The 22874-nt window shown below is 52.5% G+C and overlaps 1 protein-coding gene across 2 annotated transcripts in view; it reads right to left on the reverse strand.

The window, feature by feature from the left end:
* LOC310862209 (cytoplasmic polyadenylation element-binding protein 4-like) overlaps window positions 1-22874 on the reverse strand; it is an 80095-nt gene that overhangs the window by 20465 nt on the left and 36756 nt on the right. For both annotated transcript variants that reach the window (XM_083769976.1, XM_083769975.1), the window contains exon 9: window positions 5586-5636. In XM_083769976.1, the coding sequence (XP_083626102.1) occupies window positions 5586-5636 (51 nt within the window). The remainder of the gene's footprint in view (window positions 1-5585; window positions 5637-22874) is intronic.

Raw genomic sequence — 22874 nt, forward strand, 5'->3', positions numbered from 1 at the left:
ACTGTGTCCATCCATTATACCCTGAGGTTTACACCCACAGAGACACTGTGTCCATCCATTATACCCTGAGGTTTACACCCTATAGAGACACTGTATCCATCCATTATACCCTGAGGTTTACACCCACAGAGACACTGTGTCCATCCATTATACCCTGAGGTTTACACCCTATAGACACTGTGTCCACCCATAAACCCTGAGGTTTACACCCACAGAGACACTGGGCCTGATTCTTCAACGCGCTTCCGCTTATATATTGACGTGACGCTAGCGGAAAGGCATTTACGTGGATTTCCCACATTAATTTGGAATTCATGAAAATGGCCGTGAACTTGACGCTGACTTTGGTTTGTCGGAAATTCCGCTAAATCCTCCGCCACCTCTTTAGGTGGCGGATAAATTTTCGGAAGCATACACTTGCGTATAGATTTATTCAGAAGGCTTTAGTCTTCATGCTGAATCAATAAATTGTTCCCAAATCTCAGATAAAATATGTAGGCATGTGTCCCCAACATATTGGTCGATCAGCACATAAAGAAATTATAGCCTATATAATAAAAGCTGAGTGCACTTGTATGCCTAAATGCATGCATTCTAGGCAAGTTATAGCCTAGAGTCCCATACAGAAACTGCCCCTGCAGTGCAAGCCCGACACCTTTTTATTTATTTATTAGGATATTACTATAGCATGCGCGATTGCGCTTCTCACTTGACAGCTTTCTACTCACAGCTGAGTTTGTAGATCGGCTCTCGCGCATGTTAAAAAACAAACTCACAATTATAATAAGAACATAGGCTTATCTGCATTCTGCACTGTACGAATCCAACATTGTTTAGTGTAGTAATGCCTGCAGTAGACGGCAGGCCTATTGAAATTGTTTTGTTACGGAGCTCCTTGAGTCAGTTGACTGTCGGTCGGTGTGTGTGTGTGTGTGTGTGTGTGTGTGTGTGTGTGTGCAGGGTGTGTGTAGTGTGTGTGTGCGTGTGTGTGGGGGGGGGGGGGGGGGGGGGGGGCAGACAGCAGCGTGCTGCCGATCCGATTTACATTGGAAAATGAATAGGGCTATATAGCCCTATATAAAAAATAGAAGACCACATTAGCCTAATGAATGGCATCAGCGTGTTTGAAAGTCGGCCAGTCATATCAGTTTTAAGCCAGCTCACCTCCACTCGCGCTTGTTCACAAACATGACGGACAGACTTTATAATAATGTATATTGATATTGATCACATGCATGGATCATGGATGCCACACACAGAATAGTTTAACTCACTGGATAAACTCACTGGATTATAATTTCTTCAGACAAGAGGATCCCAGGCCTACGAGGTAGGCCTATAATATATTTACTTATGAATGTATGGGCTACTGTTCTTTATCGCGCAACAGTGTTGAGGGCCCATGCAGCCCCCCTCCCTCTCTCGTCTCTCTCTCTCTCTCTCGCTCTCTCTGAAAAGACGACTTTTGCATTGACATATCCGATATTTTAAATATCGGATATGTTTTACCTCTGCAAAGGTGTGAGTGAGCACCCGCCTTGGTCCCGAACTTAATTAAATAAATTATAATTATATTGCTTCAGCGGAGCAAGCACCGTTGTAAGCTTGGATATAGCAGTGACCGCGGCTGTGATCTCAGACAAACTGCTGTCTGCTGAGTCATGCTTGATGCCTTTTATGGTCGATATGGGGCGTGGATCAATGCAGATGAGGTTGTCGGTTGCTTTTCCGATCACTTTGCACCCGCTGCTTTCAGTATGACATACACCTGCGATACGCCAGCGCACCTGTGGTACACACCACTCTCTGAATAACACGTCATCTCAACGTAGCTTGATCGGACGGATAAATACGATATCTGTTTCCGTCACCGTTACACTCTGGCGCATTTCGTTTTTGAAGAATCAGGACCACTGTGTCCATCCATTATACCCTGAGGTTTACACCCACAGAGACACTGTGTCCATCCATATACCCTGAGGTTTACACCCACAGAGACACTGTATCCATCCATTATACCCTGAGGTTTACACCCACAGAGACACTGTGTCCATCCATATACCCTGAGGTTTACACCCTATAGATACACTGTATCCATCCATTATACCCTGAGGTTTACACCCACAGAGACACTGTGTCCATCCATTATACCCAGAGGTTTACACCCACAGAGACACTGTATCCATCCATTATACCCTGAGGTTTACACCCACAGAGACACTGTGTCCATCCATTATACCCAGAGGTTTACACCCACAGAGACACTGTATCCATCCATTATACCCAGAGGTTTACACCCACAGAGACACTGTGTCCATCCATTATACCCTGAGGTTTACACCCACAGAGACACTGTATCCATCCATTATACCCTGAGGTTTACACCCACAGAGACACTGTATCCATCCATTATACCCTGAGGTTTACACCCTATAGACACTGTATCCATCCATTATACCCTGAGGTTTACACCCTATAGACACTGTATCCATCCATTATACCCTGAGGTTTACACCCACAGAGACACTGTGTCCATCCATTATACCCTGAGGTTTACACCCACAGAGACACTGTATCCACCCATTATACCCTGAGGTTTACACCCTATAGACACTGTATCCATCCATTATACCCTGAGGTTTACACCACAGAGACACTGTGTCCATCCATTATACCCTGAGGTTTACACCCACAGAGACACTGTGTCCATCCATTATACCCTGAGGTTTACACCCTATAGATACACTGTATCCATCCATTATACCCTGAGGTTTACACCCACAGAGACACTGTATCCATCCATTATACCCTGAGGTTTACACCCCACAGAGACACTGTATCCATCCATTATACCCTGAGGTTTACACCCCACAGAGACACTGTATCCATCCATTATACCCTGAGGTTTACACCCTATAGACACTGTATCCATCCATTATACCCTGAGGTTTACACCCACAGAGACACTGTATCCATCCATTATACCCTGAGGTTTACACCCCACAGAGACACTGTATCCATCCATTATACCCTGAGGTTTACACCCACAGAGACACTGTGTCCATCCATTATACCCTGAGGTTTACACCCACAGAGACACTGTATCCATCCATTATACCCTGAGGTTTACACCCACAGAGACACTGTGTCCATCCATTATACCCTGAGGTTTACACCCTATAGACACTGTATCCATCCATTATACCCTGAGGTTTACACCCACAGAGACACTGTATCCATCCATTATACCCTGAGGTTTACACCCACAGAGACACTGTATCCACCCATTATACCCTGAGGTTTACACCCACAGAGACACTGTATCCATCCATTATACCCAGAGGTTTACACCCACAGAGACACTGTATCCATCCATAAACCCTGAGGTTTACACCCACAGAGACACTGTATCCATCCATTATACCCTGAGGTTTACACCCACAGAGACACTGTATCCATCCATTATACCCTGAGGTTTACACCCTATAGACACTGTATCCATCCATTATACCCTGAGGTTTACACCCACAGAGACACTGTATCCATCCATATACCCTGAGGTTTACACCCACAGAGACACTGTGTCCACCCATAAACCCTGAGGTTTATACCCCACAGAGACGTGACACTGTGTCTGTCCATATACCCTGAGCGATTCTACAAATGTTTTCTAAATCCCGACAGTTTTTGGAAAAACGCCAAAAATATACTGTATGTAATTGGCCGCCGAACCACATCTGGAAATGTATCGTTCCCCAGAAGCAAAGATTTGAGTTAAAAACTTTTCCACTGAAAGAATATATATTCAAAGATTTGCGTCACATTTTCAAGATTTTTCAAAAATAGCAGACCTACAAGCTCGTAGCGCGGCACTCTGTGCCGTGCTACGAGCTTGTAGATCTTTATGACATAATGCTTAAAACACCAAAAAGGTGTTCCCGCCCAGAATGGGTCAAGCATCGTTACACTTTAGCCATTGAAATATAGCAGATCTACAAGCTCACAGTCACAGTGCGGCACCGAGTGCCCGCGATACAAGCTTATAGATCTGCTACTGTACTTTCCCAATCGCTCTGGACAGGGCGAACAACGCTTGATCACCCTCCCTATCTCCATAATAGAGCTGGCCTGTTCTGACATCCCAATGCTTGTTCTGACATCTGCATAGATAGACTGTTTTTATTTTTTTAACGCGACACACGCAATGCGTGACTACCTAAACCAGGACATGAGATAGCTGGAACATCTGTCTGTGTGTGTGTGTGTGTGTGTGTGCACGTGTTTGTGTGTGTGAGAGAGAGAGAGAGAGACAGGCTGAAACAGAGAGGCTATAAAAAGATGTGTGCACGAGAGAGCGACAAATAGACTGGAAGAGAAACGCGCAAGCTCATAAAAAAAAAGCAAGGTGGGGGAGAACAGATTGGCAGAGAGAGAGAGAGAGAGAGAGAGAGAGAGAGAGAGAGGTCAGACTGATAAAGAAGCCTCTATGTACATGACAGCTCATCATGTCACACAGTCATGTGTCACATGACTCCTATAGGAAAGGCAAGCATAATGTCACGGCTGTGAAGCACCGTTACTCTCTTTAATTTGTATCGACCCCACGATTTTGCAACCCATTTTTCTTTTTCACCCAGTGTCAATTATCTAATGTAATCCTGGCCGCTAAACCTCCTCTGCCATGGGGAGAGCTACGGACTGACCCAATGCTTCCGTCAAAGCATGAGGAGTCCAAGCTGCTTCTTTTCACCTGAGAGGGGGGAGTTTCCCTGGTTGGACGTAGCACGTGGAAGGAACACGTTATTCCGACCAGTTCCTTTCCCCTCCATCAGGCGCCTCGGCTGGCCAGGGGGAGGCAGTTTAGAGACCAGGATTACTGCATGTTCTTTGTGAGGGTACCTACCCTAGGGGACACGGGGAGAACATGCAAACTCCACACAGAAAGGCCCTTTCACCGACCCCGCTTCGGGTATACATGGGCACTGATGACGCGGAGGAGAGAACACGCCGCCAGCGCCCACAGCGTCCCCAGCAGGAATCGAACCCAGAACCTTCTAGCTGTGAGGCGACGGCAATACTGACTGTGCCACCGTGCTCCCGCTTACTGTTCTAAGGTGATGAAATTGCCTTTCTGTAGAGGAATCAGTCGTTGTCTGTATGCAACAGCTATGGTGCATACCTGTGTGCGTGCGTGAACGGGACCATGCGTGTGTGTGTGTGTGTGTGTGCGTGCATGAACGGGCGACCATGCGTGCACAGCAAATTAATTAAAATCTTTTCTTCTGGGAGGTCCCTGAAACAGCATATTTTGAGATGGGGGGGGGGGGGGGTCTGTTTTTAGAAGCCTTTTTTCTTTTTTGGGTTAAGGGTCCCAGTTTGAGGGGCTGCTTAACCCATTCTGGGCGGGAACCCCTTTTGGTGTTTTAAGCATTATTTATGTTACACTTTAGCTATTGAAAAATAGCAGATCTAATAGCAGATCTACAAGCCCATAGCGCGGCACTCGGTGCCGCGCTATGAACTTGTAGATCTGCTATTTGCTATCAGTGTGCAATGAGAGACACCCAGTGTGAGCGCATACGTACCATTCAGCGCCAGAGGGTTGTCGGCACCAGGATGAGGGAACCCGAGTCGACCTGCACACAGACACAACGCACAACGCAGCACAGTTAACAATTTAGCCGTTTAACTTAATCCAGAGCGATTCACAGTAAGCGAGAACAACACAGTGCAATACATCTAATACATGAGAACGGTCCTCGTGAATCATACGTGCTAGTATATGATGCTAACGTATGAGGTGGCACTATAGCATCGTCTCCTCATCACATGTGATAACGTATGAAGGGCACTATCATCGTCTCCTCATCACATGTGATAACGTATGAAGGGCACTATCATCGTCTCCTCATCACATGTGATAACGTATGAAGGGCACTATCATCGTCTCCTCATCACATGTGATAACGTATGAAGGGCACTATCATCGTCTCCTCATCACATGTGATAACGTATGAAGGGCACTATCATCGTCTCCTCATCACATGTGATAACGTATGAAGGGCACTAGCATCGTCTCCTCATCACATGTGATAACGTATGAAGGGCACTAGCATCATCTCCTCATCACATGTGATAACGTATGAAGGGCACTATCATCGTCTCCTCATCACATGTGATAACGTATGAAGGGCACTAGCATCGTCTCCTCATCACATTTGATGACGTATTTCGGGGACTAAATGTCATTATAGGGGGAACATGGACAATAGCAGATGTACTGTGTCACCACGCCATACCGACCATGTGTCTAAATACGCATAAAATACGTCTGGAAGTAGAAAGAGAGAGAATAACAAGAGACAGAGAGCCTCTGCTATACAGATATACAGTATATGATAATAACCAGAGACAGAGAGCCTCTGCTATACAGATATACAGTATAGAATAACAAGAGACAGAGAGCCTCTGCTATACAGATATACAGTATAGAATAACAAGAGACAGAGAGCCTCTGCTATACAGATATACAGTATATGATAATAACCAGAGACAGAGAGCCTCTGCTATACAGATATACAGTATATGATAATAACCAGAGACAGAGAGCCTCTGCTATACAGATATACAGTATAGAATAACCAGAGACAGAGAGCCTCTGCTATACAGATATACAGTATATGATAATAACCAGAGACAGAGAGCCTCTGCTATACAGATATACAGTATATGATAATAACCAGAGACAGAGAGCCTCTGCTATACAGATATACAGTATATGATAATAACCAGAGACAGAGAGCCTCTGCTATACAGATATACAGTATAGAATAACCAGAGACAGAGAGCCTCTGCTATACAGATATACAGTATATGATAATAACCAGAGACAGAGAGCCTCTGCTATACAGATATACAGTATATGATAATAACCAGAGACAGAGAGCCTCTGCTATACAGATATACAGTATATGATAATAACCAGAGACAGAGAGCCTCTGCTATACAGATATACAGTATATGATAATAACAAGAGACAGAGAGCCTCTGCTATACAGATATACAGTATATGATAATAACCAGAGACAGAGAGCCTCTGCTATACAGATATACAGTATAGAATAACCAGAGACAGAGAGCCTCTGCTATACAGATATACAGTATATGATATACTAACGACAGATGCTATACTGTTCACGGTGATGAAGACATTTTAATGACTTCTTAATTACAGTGGGTTATTATTAAGCATCCAGAGTCATGGGCAGGTCATTAACAGCCCACAAACACACATGCTCCATGTCTGTGTGTGTCTGTCTCTCTCTCTCTCTGTCTCTCTCTCTCTCTCTCTCTGTCTGTCTCTCTCTCTCTCTCTCTGTCTCTCTGTCTCTCTGTCTCTCTCAATTTCAAAAGGCTTTATTGGCATGATAAATATGTTCTACATTGCCAAAGCGTACATACAACAAAACAAAAGTCAACATTGCACACACAGAGACAACAACAAACATCCCAACAATAATGAACAACAAGCAATACAGTAGCAATGCAAATAAATTAACAAACAGAAACATAACAGCAACTTAATGACTCTCTCTCTCTCTCTCTCTCTCTCTCTCTCTCTCTGATCATGGAGCTCAAATAGAGCATCCATTGTTTTCTGTGGCTGCCGACACGCCCAGTGATTGGTGCATTCCGGCCGTCCCGGGACACTAGGAATTCTACTGGCCCCTCCCCCCTCCCATCCCACACCTCGCCCTATTCAGGCCCACATGACACACACGTCACACGGCACACCCACACATGACGTGCACACACACACACACACAGACACACACACACACAGACGCACACACACACACACACACACACAGACGCGCACACACACACACACACACACACACACACACACACACACACACACACACACACACACACACACACACACACACACACACACACACACACACACACACACACACACACACACACACACACACACGACACACGACACACGACACACGACACACGCAGATCCTACCCTGTGGTGGTCAAATCTAAAGTTGATTTTGTCGACAAATATGTATTTTGGCAGGCCTAAGGCCTGATTTTACACATGGTTGCATGCTGAAAATAGCCAATCTACAAGCTCAGAGCTGGTATTTTCAGAGCAAGCATGAACTGACTTATGTCTTTTGCAGGCTCTGGCAGCAGTATGTGTGGGGGCGCCTCACTGGCAGCAGTGTGTGTGTGGGCGCCTCACTGGCAGCAGTGTGTGGGGGCTCCTCACTGGCAGCAGTGTGTGTGTGGGCTCCTCACTGGCAGCAGTGTGTGTGGGGGCTCCTCACTGGCAGCAGTGTGTGGGCGCCTCACTGGCAGCAGTGTGTGTGGGTCCCGGTAGAGCCCCGGTAGAGCCCCAGTAGAGCCCCGGTAGAGCCCCGGTAGATCCCCAGTAGAGCCCCAGTAGAGCCCCGGTAGAGCCCTGGTAGAGCCCCGGTAGAGCCCCAGTAGAGACCCAGTAGAGCCCCAGTAGAGCCCCGGTAGAGCCCCGGTAGAGCCCCAGTAGCTCCTCACTGGCAGCAGTGACAACAACACACAGAGATGTGTGTGGGGAGGAACTCATTGGCGTAACGACTATACATTGGGGGAGAAAATGGGGTAAAAAAGAAAAAAATAAGTATACTAGCCGGTGCTGTCATCCCCCCCCCCCCCCCCCCTCTACACACCAAATATGGACATGGTCTATTTTTGGGCTAGCGTTTGCCCTAGAATAGGGATGCTAGGTTGCACGTGGTTCAGAGAATGCTGCGCTGTTGAGACGAGCATATGGCCGCATTACAGTACAGCCATGTGTCCAGATGGCTGCACACGCTTACAGCGCAGGCACGCACGCACACACGCAGGCACGCGCACACGCACCTTTGTATTACTATGCTCGTGAGGACGTTGGCACTTGAGGACCTCCATTTCATGAATGCCGTATTTTAACCCTAAAGCCGAAAATAGCCGATCTACAAGCTCACTAAGGCTGCACAATATATCATTAATATTGTTGTATAATTTTAACGGTAATATCGTGTAGGTTAGAGCATATGCCTTTCATGCGGAAGGCTGTGTGTTCCAACCCTGCCTGGTGTCGACGCCAGCGAGGGCATGAAGCGGTCGCAGCGGGTTCCTACGCCAACGGGTTCCTACCGCTAAAGGGTTCCTACCGCCAACTAGGGGTGCAACGGTTTTCGGTTTAAAACCGAACCGTTCGGTACGGCATGCACGGTTCAATACGCTCTAATGAACCGCGCTATTTCGGTTTGCATTAATTAATTTCTTACAGCTGCGAAGAATGTATTTCTCGGTCACACACCGGCCTACTTAGAAGTCTAGCACTCTATCGGTCACACACCGTCCTACTAAGAAGTCTAGCACTCTTTCGGTCACAGAAGTGTAGCACTCTGTCGGCCCACCCCCTATCCCCCCCACAGACACACACACACACACACACACACACACACACACACACACACACACACAGAGAGAGAGACGGCATGATGAGGAGAATCCAGCCCTCGTCTTTAAACAACTTCTTGAAAAGACCTCTCTGTGGAATAATTATTTATCGTCATACACAGAGACACACACACAGCGGAGTAACCTCGAATCAACAGGCTTCTAAGCACGCATCTTTCTAAGTTTGTTCAGATCTGCTTCTGCATCTGCACTCGCTGTTTGAGTGCTAAAAGGGAGAGAGAGAGCAAAAACAACTCGTTGTTTTTTCGGAGCAGGAGAAGAATATTCCGTCTGAAAAGTCCCAACAAAATACTCCTGTCCAATCCATGACTGTAGATAGAAACCCTTCTTCTAATAATATAAGAATAATATCGCATGCAGAGATCTTTATTGTAAACTTTTGTAAATGTTTCTGTGCGACACGGCACTCTGCTGTGAATTCCTCCCCTCTCTCCCCCACTCTCCTCTCCTCCCTGCATGTGCATTGTGCTGCGAGTCTGCACCACGTGTGAGCGCATAGGTGCATCATTTTTCCCTTGAACATAATATTGATGAGGCACATTAAAATAGCAATATAAGGTTTTTTTCCCCCCTTTAAAATAATGAAAAGGCAGAAATGCCTAATAAAATAATATATGCTAAAAAAAGAATAAAAGAAAATGCTATAAATAAACTTTTTTGGTGCAAGCCAGTCCCTGGACTTATGTGTGTGGGTATGAGCATGAAAGCAGCATGGTTGTTTTTCCACCTGTACCTGCAACCTAACACACACACAAATACACGCACATATTACCGTAGTACCGAAACCGAACCGAAACCGTGGCCCCCATACCGAGGTTCGAACCGAACCGTGGTCTAACTGAACCGTTGCACCCCTACCGCCAACGGGTTCCTACCGCCAACGGGTTCCTACCGCCAACGGGTTCCTACCGCCAACGGGTTCCTACCGCCAACGGGTTCCTATCCTACCGCCAACAGGTTCCTACCGCCAACGGGTTCCTACCGCCAACGGGTTCCTATCCTACCGCCAACAGGTTCCTACCGCCAACGGGTTCCTACCGCCAACGGGGTTCCTACCGCCAACGGGTTCCTACCGCCAACGGGTTCCTACCGCTAAAGGGTTCCTACCGCCAACGGGTTCCTACCGCTAAAGGGTTCCTACCGCCAACAGGTTCCTACCGCTAAAGGGTTCCTACCGCCAACGGGGTTCCTACCGCCAACGGGTTCCTACCGCCAACGGGTTCCTACCGCCAACGGGTTCCTACCGCCAACGGGTTCCTACCGCCAAAGGGTTCCTACCGCCAAAGGGTTCCTACCGCCAACAGGTTCCTACCGCCAACGGGTTCCTACCGCCAACGGGTTCCTACCGCCAACGGGTTCCTACCGCCAACGGGTTCCTACCGCCAACGGGTTCCTACCGCCAACGGGTTCCTACCGCCAACGGGTTCCTACCGCTAAAGGGTTTCTACCGCCAAAGGGTTCCTACCGCCAACGGGTTCCTACCGCTAAAGGGTTCCTACTGCCAACGGGTTCCTACCGCCAACGGGTTCCTACCGCCAACGGGTTCCTACCGCCAACGGGTTCCTACCGCCAACAGGTTCCTACCGCCAACGGGTTCCTACCGCCAACAGGTTCCTACCGCCAACGGGTTCCTACCGCCAACGGGTTCCTACCGCCAACGGGTTCCTACCGCCAACAGGTTCCTACCGCCAACGGGTTCCTACCGCCAACGGGTTCCTACCGCCAACGGGTTCCTACCGCCAACAGGTTCCTACCGCCAACGGGTTCCTACCGCCAACAGGTTCCTACCGCCAACGGGTTCCTACCGCCAACGGGTTCCTACCGCCAAAGGGTTCCTACCGCCAACGGGTTCCTACCGCTAAAGGGTTCCTACCACCAACGGGTTCCTACCGCTAAAGGGTTCCTACCGCCAAAGGGTTCCTACCGCCAACGGGTTCCTACCGCTAAAGGGTTCCTACCGCCAACGGGTTCCTACCGCTAAAGGGTTCCTACCACCAACGGGTTCCTACCGCTAAAGGGTTCCTACCGCCAAAGGGTTCCTACCGCCAACGGGTTCCTACCGCCAACGGGTTCCTACCGCCAACGGGTTCCTACCGCCAAAGGGTTCCTACCGCCAAAGGGTTCCTACCGCCAACGGGTTCCTACCGCCAACGGGTTCCTACCGCCAACGGGTTCCTACCGCCAAAGGGTTCCTACCGCCAAAGGGTTCCTACCGCTAAAGGGTTCCTACCGCCAAAGGGTTCCTACCGCCAACGGGTTCCTACCGCTAAAGGGTTCCTACCGCCAACGGGTTCCTACCGCCAACGGGTTCCTACCGCCAACGGGTTCCTACCGCCAACGGGTTCCTACCGCCAACAGGTTCCTACCGCCAACGGGTTCCTACCGCCAACGGGTTCCTACCGCCAAAGGGTTCCTACCGCCAACGGGTTCCTACCGCTAAAGGGTTCCTACCACCAACGGGTTCCTACCGCTAAAGGGTTCCTACCGCCAAAGGGTTCCTACCGCCAACGGGTTCCTACCGCTAAAGGGTTCCTACCGCCAACGGGTTCCTACCGCTAAAGGGTTCCTACCACCAACGGGTTCCTACCGCTAAAGGGTTCCTACCGCCAAAGGGTTCCTACCGCCAACGGGTTCCTACCGCCAACGGGTTCCTACCGCCAACGGGTTCCTACCGCCAAAGGGTTCCTACCGCCAACGGGTTCCTACCGCCAACGGGTTCCTACCACCAACGGGTTCCTACCGCCAACGGGTTCCTACCGCCAAAGGGTTCCTACCGCCAAAGGGTTCCTACCGCTAAAGGGTTCCTACCGCCAACGGGTTCCTACCGCCAACGGGGTTCCTACCGCCAACGGGTTCCTACCGCCAACGGGTTCCTATCCTACCGCCAACAGGTTCCTACCGCCAACGGGTTCCTACCGCCAACGGGTTCCTACCGCCAACGGGTTCCTACCGCTAAAGGGTTCCTACCGCCAACGGGTTCCTACCGCCAACGGGGTTCCTACCGCCAACGGGTTCCTACCGCCAACGGGTTCCTACCGCCAACGGGTTCCTACCGCCAACGGGTTCCTACCGCCAACGGGTTCCTACCGACAAAGGGTTCCTACCGCCAACAGGTTCCTACCGCTAAAGGGTTCCTACCGCCAACAGGTTCCTACCGCCAACGGGTTCCTACCGCCAACGGGTTCCTACCGCCAACGGGTTCCTACCGCCAAAGGGTTCCTACCGCCAAAGGGTTCCTACCGCCAACGGGTTCCTACCGCCAACGGGTTCCTACCGCCAACGGGTTCCTACCGCCAAAGGGTTCCTACCGCCAAAGGGTTCCTACCGCTAAAGGGTTCCTACCGCCAACGGGTTCCTACCGCCAACGGGGTTCCTACCGCCAACGGGTTCCTACCGCCAACGGGTTCCTATCCTACCGCCAACAGGTTCCTACCGCCAACGGGTTCCTACCGCCAACGGGTTCCTACCGCCAACGGGTTCCTACCGCTAAAGGGTTCCTACCGCCAACGGGTTCCTACCGCCAACGGGGTTCCTACCGCCAACGGGTTCCTACCGCCAAAGGGTTCCTACCGCCAACGGGTTCCTACCGCCAACGGGTTCCTACCGCCAAAGGGTTCCTACCGCCAACGGGTTCCTACCGCCAACGGGTTCCTACCGCCAACGGGTTCCTACCGCCAACGGGTTCCTACCGCCAAAGGGTTCCTACCGCCAACGGGTTCCTACCACCAACGGGTTCCTACCGCCAACGGGTTCCTACCGCCAACGGGTTCCTACCGCCAACGGGTTCCTACCGCCAACGGGTTCCTACCGACAAAGGGTTCCTACCGCCAACAGGTTCCTACCGCTAAAGGGTTCCTACCGCCAACAGGTTCCTACCGCCAACGGGTTCCTACCGCCAACGGGTTCCTACCGCCAACGGGTTCCTACCGCCAACGGGTTCCTACCGCCAACGGGTTCCTACCGCCAACGGGTTCCTACCGCCAACGGGTTCCTACCGCCAACGGGTTCCTACCGACAACGGGTTCCTACCGACAACGGGGTTCCTACCGCCAACGGGTTCCTACCGCCAACGGGTTCCTACCAACAAAGGGTTCCTACCGCCAACAGGTTCCTACCGCCAACAGGTTCCTACCGCCAACGGGTTCCTACCGCCAACGGGTTCCTACCGACAAAGGGTTCCTACCGCCAACGGGTTCCTACCGCCAACAGGTTCCTACCGCTAACGGGTTCCTACCGCCAACAGGTTCCTACCGCTAAAGGGTTCCTACCGCCAACGGGTTCCTACCGCCAACAGGTTCCTACCGCTAAAGGGTTCCTACCGCCAACGGGTTCCTACCGCCAACAGGTTCCTACCGCTAACGGGTTCCTACCGCCAACAGGTTCCTACCGCTAACGGGTTCCTACCGCCAACGGGTTCCTACCGCCAAAGGGTTCCTACCGCCAAAGGGTTCCTACCGCCAACGGGTTCCTACCGCCAACGGGTTCCTACCGCCAACAGGTTCCTACCGCCAAAGGGTTCCTACCGCTAAAGGGTTCCTACCGCCAACAGGTTCCTACCGCTAAAGGGTTCCTACCGCCAACGGGTTCCTACCGCTAAAGGGTTCCTACCGCCAACAGGTTCCTACCGCCAACGGGGTTCCTACCGCCAACGGGTTCCTACCGCCAAAGGGTTCCTACCGCCAACGGGTTCCTACCGCCAACGGGTTCCTACCGCCAACAGGTTCCTACCGCCAAAGGGTTCCCACCGCCAAAGGGTTCCTACCGCTAAAGGGTTCCTACCGCCAACAGGTTCCTACCGCTAAAGGGTTCCTACCGCCAACGGGTTCCTACCGCTAAAGGGTTCCTACCGCCAACAGGTTCCTACCGCCAACGGGTTCCTACCGCCAACGGGTTCCTACCGCCAACGGGTTCCTACCGCCAACAGGTTCCTACCGCCAAAGGGTTCCTACCGCCAACAGGTTCCTACCGCCAACGGGTTCCTACCGCCAACGGGTTCCTACCGCCAACGGGTTCCTACCGCCAACGGGTTCCTACCGCCAAAGGGTTCCTACCGCCAACAGGTTCCTACCGCCAACGGGGTTCCTACCGCCAACGGGTTCCTACCGCCAACGGGTTCCTATCCTACCGCCAACAGGTTCCTACCGCCAACGGGTTCCTACCGCCAACGGGTTCCTACCGCCAACGGGTTCCTACCGCTAAAGGGTTCCTACCGCCAACGGGTTCCTACCGCCAACGGGGTTCCTACCGCCAACGGGTTCCTACCGCCAACGGGTTCCTACCGCCAACGGGTTCCTACCGCCAACGGGTTCCTACCGCCAAAGGGTTCCTACCGCCAACGGGTTCCTACCACCAACGGGTTCCTACCGCCAACGGGTTCCTACCGCCAACGGGTTCCTACCGCCAACGGGTTCCTACCGCCAACGGGTTCCTACCGACAAAGGGTTCCTACCGCCAACAGGTTCCTACCGCTAAAGGGTTCCTACCGCCAACGGGTTCCTACCGCCAACGGGTTCCTACCGCCAACGGGTTCCTACCGCCAACGGGTTCCTACCGCCAACGGGTTCCTACCGCCAACGGGTTCCTACCGCCAACGGGTTCCTACCGCCAACGGGTTCCTACCGACAACGGGTTCCTACCGACAACGGGGTTCCTACCGCCAACGGGTTCCTACCGCCAACGGGTTCCTACCAACAAAGGGTTCCTACCGCCAACAGGTTCCTACCGCCAACAGGTTCCTACCGCCAACGGGTTCCTACCGCCAACGGGTTCCTACCGACAAAGGGTTCCTACCGCCAACGGGTTCCTACCGCCAACAGGTTCCTACCGCTAACGGGTTCCTACCGCCAACAGGTTCCTACCGCTAAAGGGTTCCTACCGCCAACGGGTTCCTACCGCCAACAGGTTCCTACCGCTAAAGGGTTCCTACCGCCAACGGGTTCCTACCGCCAACAGGTTCCTACCGCTAACGGGTTCCTACCGCCAACGGGTTCCTACCGCTAACGGGTTCCTACCGCCAACGGGTTCCTACCGCCAAAGGGTTCCTACCGCCAAAGGGTTCCTACCGCCAACGGGTTCCTACCGCCAACGGGTTCCTACCGCCAACAGGTTCCTACCGCCAAAGGGTTCCTACCGCTAAAGGGTTCCTACCGCCAACAGGTTCCTACCGCTAAAGGGTTCCTACCGCTAAAGGGTTCCTACCGCCAACGGGTTCCTACCGCCAACGGGTTCCTACCGCCAAAGGGTTCCTACCGCCAACAGGTTCCTACCGCCAACGGGTTCCTACCGCTAACGGGTTCCTACCGCCAACAGGTTCCTACCGCCAACGGGTTCCTACCGCCAACGGGTTCCTACCGACAAAGGGTTCCTACCGCCAACGGGTTCCTACCGCCAACAGGTTCCTACCGCTAACGGGTTCCTACCGCCAACAGGTTCCTACCGCTAAGGGTACCTACCGCCAACAGGTTCCTACCGCCAAAGGGTTCCTACCGCCAACGGGTTCCTACCGCCAACAGGTTCCTACCGCTAACGGGTTCCTACCGCCAACAGGTTCCTACCGCTAACGGGTTCCTACCGCCAACGGGTTCCTACCGCCAAAGGGTTCCTACCGCCAAAGGGTTCCTACCGCCAACGGGTTCCTACCGCCAACGGGTTCCTACCGCCAACAGGTTCCTACCGCTAAAGGGTTCCTACCGCCAACGGGTTCCTACCGCCAACGGGTTCCTACCGCCAACAGGTTCCTACCGCCAACGGGTTCCTACCGCCAACGGGTTCCTACCGCCAACGGGTTCCTACCGCCAACAGGTTCCTACCGCCAAAGGGTTCCTACCGCCAACAGGTTCCTACCGCCAACGGGTTCCTACCGCCAACGGGTTCCTACCGCCAAAGGGTTCCTACCGCCAACAGGTTCCTACCGCCAACGGGTTCCTACCGCTAACGGGTTCCTACCGCCAACGGGTTCCTACCGCCAACGGGTTCCTACCGCCAACGGGTTCCTACCGCCAAAGGGTTCCTACCGCCAACAGGTTCCTACCGCCAACGGGTTCCTACCGCTAACGGGTTCCTACCGCCAACAGGTTCCTACCGCCAACGGGTTCCTACCGCCAACGGGTTCCTACCGACAAAGGGTTCCTACCGCCAACGGGTTCCTACCGCCAACAGGTTCCTACCGCTAACGGGTTCCTACCGCCAACAGGTTCCTACCGCTAAGGGTACCTACCGCCAACAGGTTCCTACCGCCAAAGGGTTCCTACCGCCAACGGGTTCCTACCGCCAACAGGTTCCTACCGCTAACGGGTTCCTACCGCCAACAGGTTCCTACCGCTAACGGGTTCCTACCGCCAACGGGTTCCTACCGCCAAAGGGTTCCTACCGCCAAAGGGTTCCCACCGCCAAAGGGTTCCTACCGCTAAAGGGTTCCTACCGCCAACAGGTTCCTACCGCTAAAGGGTTCCTACCGCCAACGGGTTCCTACCGCTAAAGGGTTCCTACCGCCAACAGGTTCCTACCGCCAACGGGTTCCTACCGCCAACAGGTTCCTACCGCCAAAGGGTTCCCACCGCCAAAGGGTTCCTACCGCTAAAGGGTTCCTACCGCCAACAGGTTCCTACCGCTAAAGGGTTCCTACCGCCAACGGGTTCCTACCGCTAAAGGGTTCCTACCGCCAACAGGTTCCTACCGCCAAAGGGTTCCTACCGCCAACGGGTTCCTACCGCTAAAGGGTTCCTACCGCTAAAGGGTTCCTACCGCCAACGGGTTCCTACCGCCAACGGGTTCCTACCGCTAAAGGGTTCCTACCGCCAACGGGTTCCTACCGCCAAAGGGTTCCTACCGCCAACGGGGTTCCTACCGCCAACGGGTTCCTACCGCCAACGGGTTCCTACCGCCAACGGGTTCCTACCGCCAAAGGGTTCCTACCGCCAACGGGGTTCCTACCGCCAACGGGTTCCTACCGCTAAAGGGTTCCTACCGCCAACGGGTTCCTACCGCCAACGGGTTCCTACCGCCAACGGGGTTCCTACCGCCAACGGGGTTCCTACCGCCAACGGGTTCCTACCGCCAACGGGTTCCTACCGCCAACGGGTTCCTACCGCCAAAGGGTTCCTACCGCCAACGGGTTCCTACCGCCAACGGGTTCCTACCGCCAACGGGTTCCTACCGCCAACGGGTTCCTACCGCCAAAGGGTTCCTACCGCCAACGGGTTCCTACCGCCAAAGGGTTCCTACCGCCAACGGGTTCCTACCGCCAAAGGGTTCCTACCGCCAACGGGTTCCTACCGCCAACGGGTTCCTACCAACAAAGGGTTCCTACCGCCAACAGGTTCCTACCGCCAACAGGTTCCTACCGCCAACGGGTTCCTACCAACAAAGGGTTCCTACCGCCAACGGGTTCCTACCGCCAACGGGTTCCTACCGCCAAAGGGTTCCTACCGCCAACAGGTTCCTACCGCCAACGGGTTCCTACCGACAAAGGGTTCCTACCGCCAACAGGTTCCTACCGCCAACAGGTTCCTACCGCCAACGGGTTCCTACCGACAAAGGGTTCCTACCGCCAACGGGTTCCTACCGCCAACGGGTTCCTACCGCCAACGGGTTCCTACCGCCAAAGGGTTCCTACCGGTAAAGGGTTCCTACCGCCAACGGGTTCCTACCGCCAACGGGTTCCTACCGCCAACAGGTTCCTACCGCCAAAGGGTTCCTACCGCCAACGGGTTCCTACCGCTAAAGGGTTCCTACCGCCAACAGGTTCCTACCGCCAAAGGGTTCCTACCGCCAACGGGTTCCTACCGCCAACGGGTTCCTACCGCCAACGGGTTCCTACCGCCAACGGGTTCCTACCGCCAAAGGGTTCCTACCGCCAACGGGTTCCTACCGCCAAAGGGTTCCTACCGCCAACGGGTTCCTACCGCCAAAGGGTTCCTACCGCCAACGGGTTCCTACCGCCAACGGGTTCCTACCGCCAACGGGTTCCTACCGCCAACGGGTTCCTACCACCAACGGGTTCCTACCGCCAACGGGTTCCTACCGCCAACGGGTTCCTACCGCTAAAGGGTTCCTACCGCCAACGGGTTCCTACCGCCAACGGGTTCCTACCAACAAAGGGTTCCTACCGCCAACGGGTTCCTACCGCCAACGGGTTCCTACCGCCAACGGGTTCCTACCGCCAACAGGTTCCTACCGCCAACAGGTTCCTACCGCCAACAGGTTTCTACCGCCAACGGGTTCCTACCGACAAAGGGTTCCTACCGCCAACAGGTTCCTACCGCCAACAGGTTCCTACCGCCAACGGGTTCCTACCGACAACGGGTTCCTACCGCCAAAGGGTTCCTACCGGTAAAGGGTTCCTACCGCCAAAGGGTTCCTACCGCCAACGGGTTCCTACCGCTAAAGGGTTCCTACCGCCAACAGGTTCCTACCGCCAAAGGGTTCCTACCGCCAACGGGTTCCTACCGCCAACGGGTTCCTACCGCTAAAGGGTTCCTACTGCCAACAGGTTCCTACCGCCAACGGGTTCCTACCGCCAAAGGGTTCCTACCGCCAAAGGGTTCCTACTGCCAACAGGTTCCTACTGCCAACAGGTTCCTACCGCCAACGGGTTCCTACCGACAAAGGGTTCCTACCGCCAAAGGGTTCCTACCGCCAACGGGTTCCTACCGCCAAAGGGTTCCTACCGCCAAAGGGTTCCTACTGCCAACAGGTTCCTACCGCCAACAGGTTCCTACCGCCAACGGGTTCCTACCGACAAAGGGTTCCTACCGCCAAAGGGTTCCTACCGCCAACGGGTTCCTACCGCCAACAGGTTCCTACCGCCAAAGGGTTCCTACCGCCAACGGGTTCCTACCGCTAAAGGGTTCCTACCGCCAACGGGTTCCTACCGCCAACGGGTTCCTACCGCCATCGGGTTCCTACCGCCAACGGGTTCCTACCGCTAAAGGGTTCCTACCGCCAACGGGTTCCTACCGCCAACGGGGTTCCTACCGCCAACGGGTTCCTACCGCCAAAGGGTTCCTACCGCCAACGGGTTCCTACCGCCAACGGGTTCCTACCGCCAAAGGGTTCCTACCGCCAAAGGGTTCCTACCGCCAAAGGGTTCCTACCGCCAAAGGGTTCCTACCGCCAAAGGGTTCCTACCGCCAACGGGTTCCTACCGCTAAAGGGTTCCTACCGCCAAAGGGTTCCTACCGCCAACAGGTTCCTACCGCCAAAGGGTTCCTACCGCCAACGGGTTCCTACCGCTAAAGGGTTCCTACCGCCAACAGGTTCCTACCGCCAAAGGGTTCCTACCGCCAACGGGTTCCTACCGCTAAAGGGTTCCTACCGCTAAAGGGTTCCTACCGCCAACGGGTTCCTACCGCCAACGGGTTACTACCGCCAACGGGTTCCTACCGCTAAAGGGTTCCTACCGCCAACGGGTTCCTACCGCCAAAGGGTTCCTACCGCCAACGGGGTTCCTACCGCCAACGGGTTCCTACCGCCAACGGGGTTCCTACCGCCAACGGGTTCCTACCGCCAAAGGGTTCCTACCGCCAACGGGTTCATACCGCTAAAGGGTTCCTACCGCAGCCCCTGTGTCACCACTACGCATGAATAAGGCATAATTATACGTCTAAATGTCCAACCCTAACTAATCCCCAATGCTTTCCTGAATGTAAATCTATCTAAACAACAATCTCTTGTGAGGACCAGGAACATTGTCCTCACAATGTCTTGGGGAAATTAGGCCGTCCCTCACAAGTGTTCATGGCGCGTGCGCACACGCACGCACACACAGAGGGATTCTTTCTGCCAGTAGGAACAATGCTGGAAGCCAGTCAGAGCGCTACTGTACTCATTCATTCATTCATCCATTGTGTCTCTGCTATGTCACATCTGTGCTCTGCCTCGTGCACATGTGCTTCTGGAGATGCGAGAGAGAGAGAGAGAGAGAGAGAGAGAGAGAGAGAGAGAGAGAGAGAGAGAGAGAGAGAGAGAGAGAGAGAGAGAGAGAGAGAGAGAGAGAGAGAGAGAGAGAGAGAGAGAGAGACAGAGAGAGAGAGACAGAGAGACACAGACGGACAGAGACAGAGACAGACAGACAGACAGACAGACAGACAGACAGACCCTGCTGTTCCACACACACACGCACGCACAGGATATGAGAGCCAACATGGCTGCCTGCATGGGGTAGGAGGAAGGCCAAATGAAAGTAGCAGTATAGGCCTATTTTAGTAAAGAAAGGGCGCGCACACACACACACACACACACACACACACACACACACACACACACACACATCTGCTGAGCAGATAACAAGCCACAACGATAAGGTCACAACAACAAGCTGCACATAGCACTGTACAGTATCCCCACCCCTACTGTACGAAAGCCCCCCCAAAAAAACACCCTCACACCCCGACTCTGTACGCCCCCTGAGGTCACGCGCTATGCCTCCATGGGCCGTTCCCTCACACACAAACTGTTACCGACAACACCTCTGATTCTGTGTACATAATTACATATGCAGACTCCTTCACACGCTGTTGTGGTATGCGCACATGTGGTGCGAAATGATAAGCTGTTGTCCTATGGGTTCTCTCTCTGCATATATATTGTTTTATTAGATAGTATGTCATCTCTTGCTTTAACCCATTTTGTGCAGATACGAGCGCACGAGCTTGTAGATCGGCTATTTTCACTTCTTCCTGATTATCATTTGTTTGTGTAATTTCTTAGATTTGTTTGTTTAATTGTTTATTTTATTGTTTTTAACATTTATATGTAATTGGCCGCGGACCCCAATCTAAAAATATGTTGTTCCAGGGACTCCCCGGAAGCAAAGATACGAGTCAAAAACTGCTTTGCTCTGAAAGAATATATTTAGATGTGCGCCACATTTGCACGATTTGTTCGAAAAATAGCAGACCTACAAGCTCGTATAGCGCGGCGCTACGAGCTTGTAGGTCTGCTATTTTTCAATAGCTAAAAGCATAACATAATGCTTAAAACACCAAAAGGGGTTCACGCCCCAAAATGGGTTAAAGCGCCGTCACAAACCGCGTCTTCATCGAGGACACACACACACACACGCCACCGGCTTTTTAAGCCTCTCTGTCGATACCCTACCCTACCCCCCCCCCCCCACACACACACACACACACCCTATTATGCATTATGCATGAATACCCAGAATGCACTGCTGCTGCGGCATGCAGCGTGGACACTGCTGTCTCAGTGGTTTCCTGGACTTCCTTCACTGTGTCTGATTTGCACACGATCAGCACTTTACTGAAACACCACTGCACGCACACACTGCACGCACACACTGCGCACACACACACACTGCGAGAGAGAGAGAGCGAGAGACAAAGACAACAGACAGTAAAGACAGAGCTAGACAGAGGGGACAGACACACACACACGCACATGCGCCCCATACAGACAAACACACACACACGCTATACAGACACGCACACGCTATACAGACACGCACACGCTATACAGACACACCGTTAAGCCTGATGTATAAACAATCCATTCACTGATGCGAGTTTCTAGATCGGACATTGAGGGCTTGTAGATCGGCAATTTTCAGCATGCCACCAAGTGTAAAGTCAGCCACTGCGACGTCATCAAGGCCCATCGACATACATTTCCTTCGACTAAATCGACTGTATTAAATTTCCGTCGACAAAATTGATTATATTTAGTCAACTAAACGTAGACCAACACTAAAACATTTCAGATGACAACAAATATGATGAATTCCGTCAAAATCAACACTGATGTGTTTATTTTATTTTTTAAATTATATTTTTTGTCCCACGATTTTGTAATTGTAACCCATTTTTCACCCCTGTGTCAATCATCCTGTGATGTGATCCTGGGCTCTACACACCCTCCGCCAACCTAGGGAGAGCAACGGACTTAACTCATGCTTCCTTCATGCTTGAGTGTTCAAGTTGCTCCTTTACACCTGACAGGGGGGAGTTTCCCTGGTTGGACGTAGCGCGTGGAAGGAACACGTTATTCCGACCAGTTCCTTTCCCCTCCATCAGATGTCCCGGCTGGCCAGGGGGAGGCAGTTTAGAGACCAGGATTACTGCATGTTTTTGTGAGGGTACCTACCCTAGGGGACACGGGGAGAACATGCAAACTCCACACAGAAAGGCCCTTTCGCCAACCCCGCCTTCGGATATGGGCACTGATGACGCGGAGGAGGAAACACGCCGCCAGCACCCACAGCGCCCCAAGCGGGAATCGAACCCAGGACCTTCTAGCTGTGAGGCGACAGCACTACCAACTGTGCACTTAAACACTGATGTGTTTAAACAGAAATGTGTGGAGGTGCATTAAAATAGCAAAATAATTGCAAAACA

This window comes from Protomyctophum parallelum, assembly GCF_964188405.1.
Source record: "Protomyctophum parallelum genome assembly, chromosome: 1".
Classification (NCBI taxonomy): domain Eukaryota; kingdom Metazoa; phylum Chordata; class Actinopteri; order Myctophiformes; family Myctophidae; genus Protomyctophum; species Protomyctophum parallelum.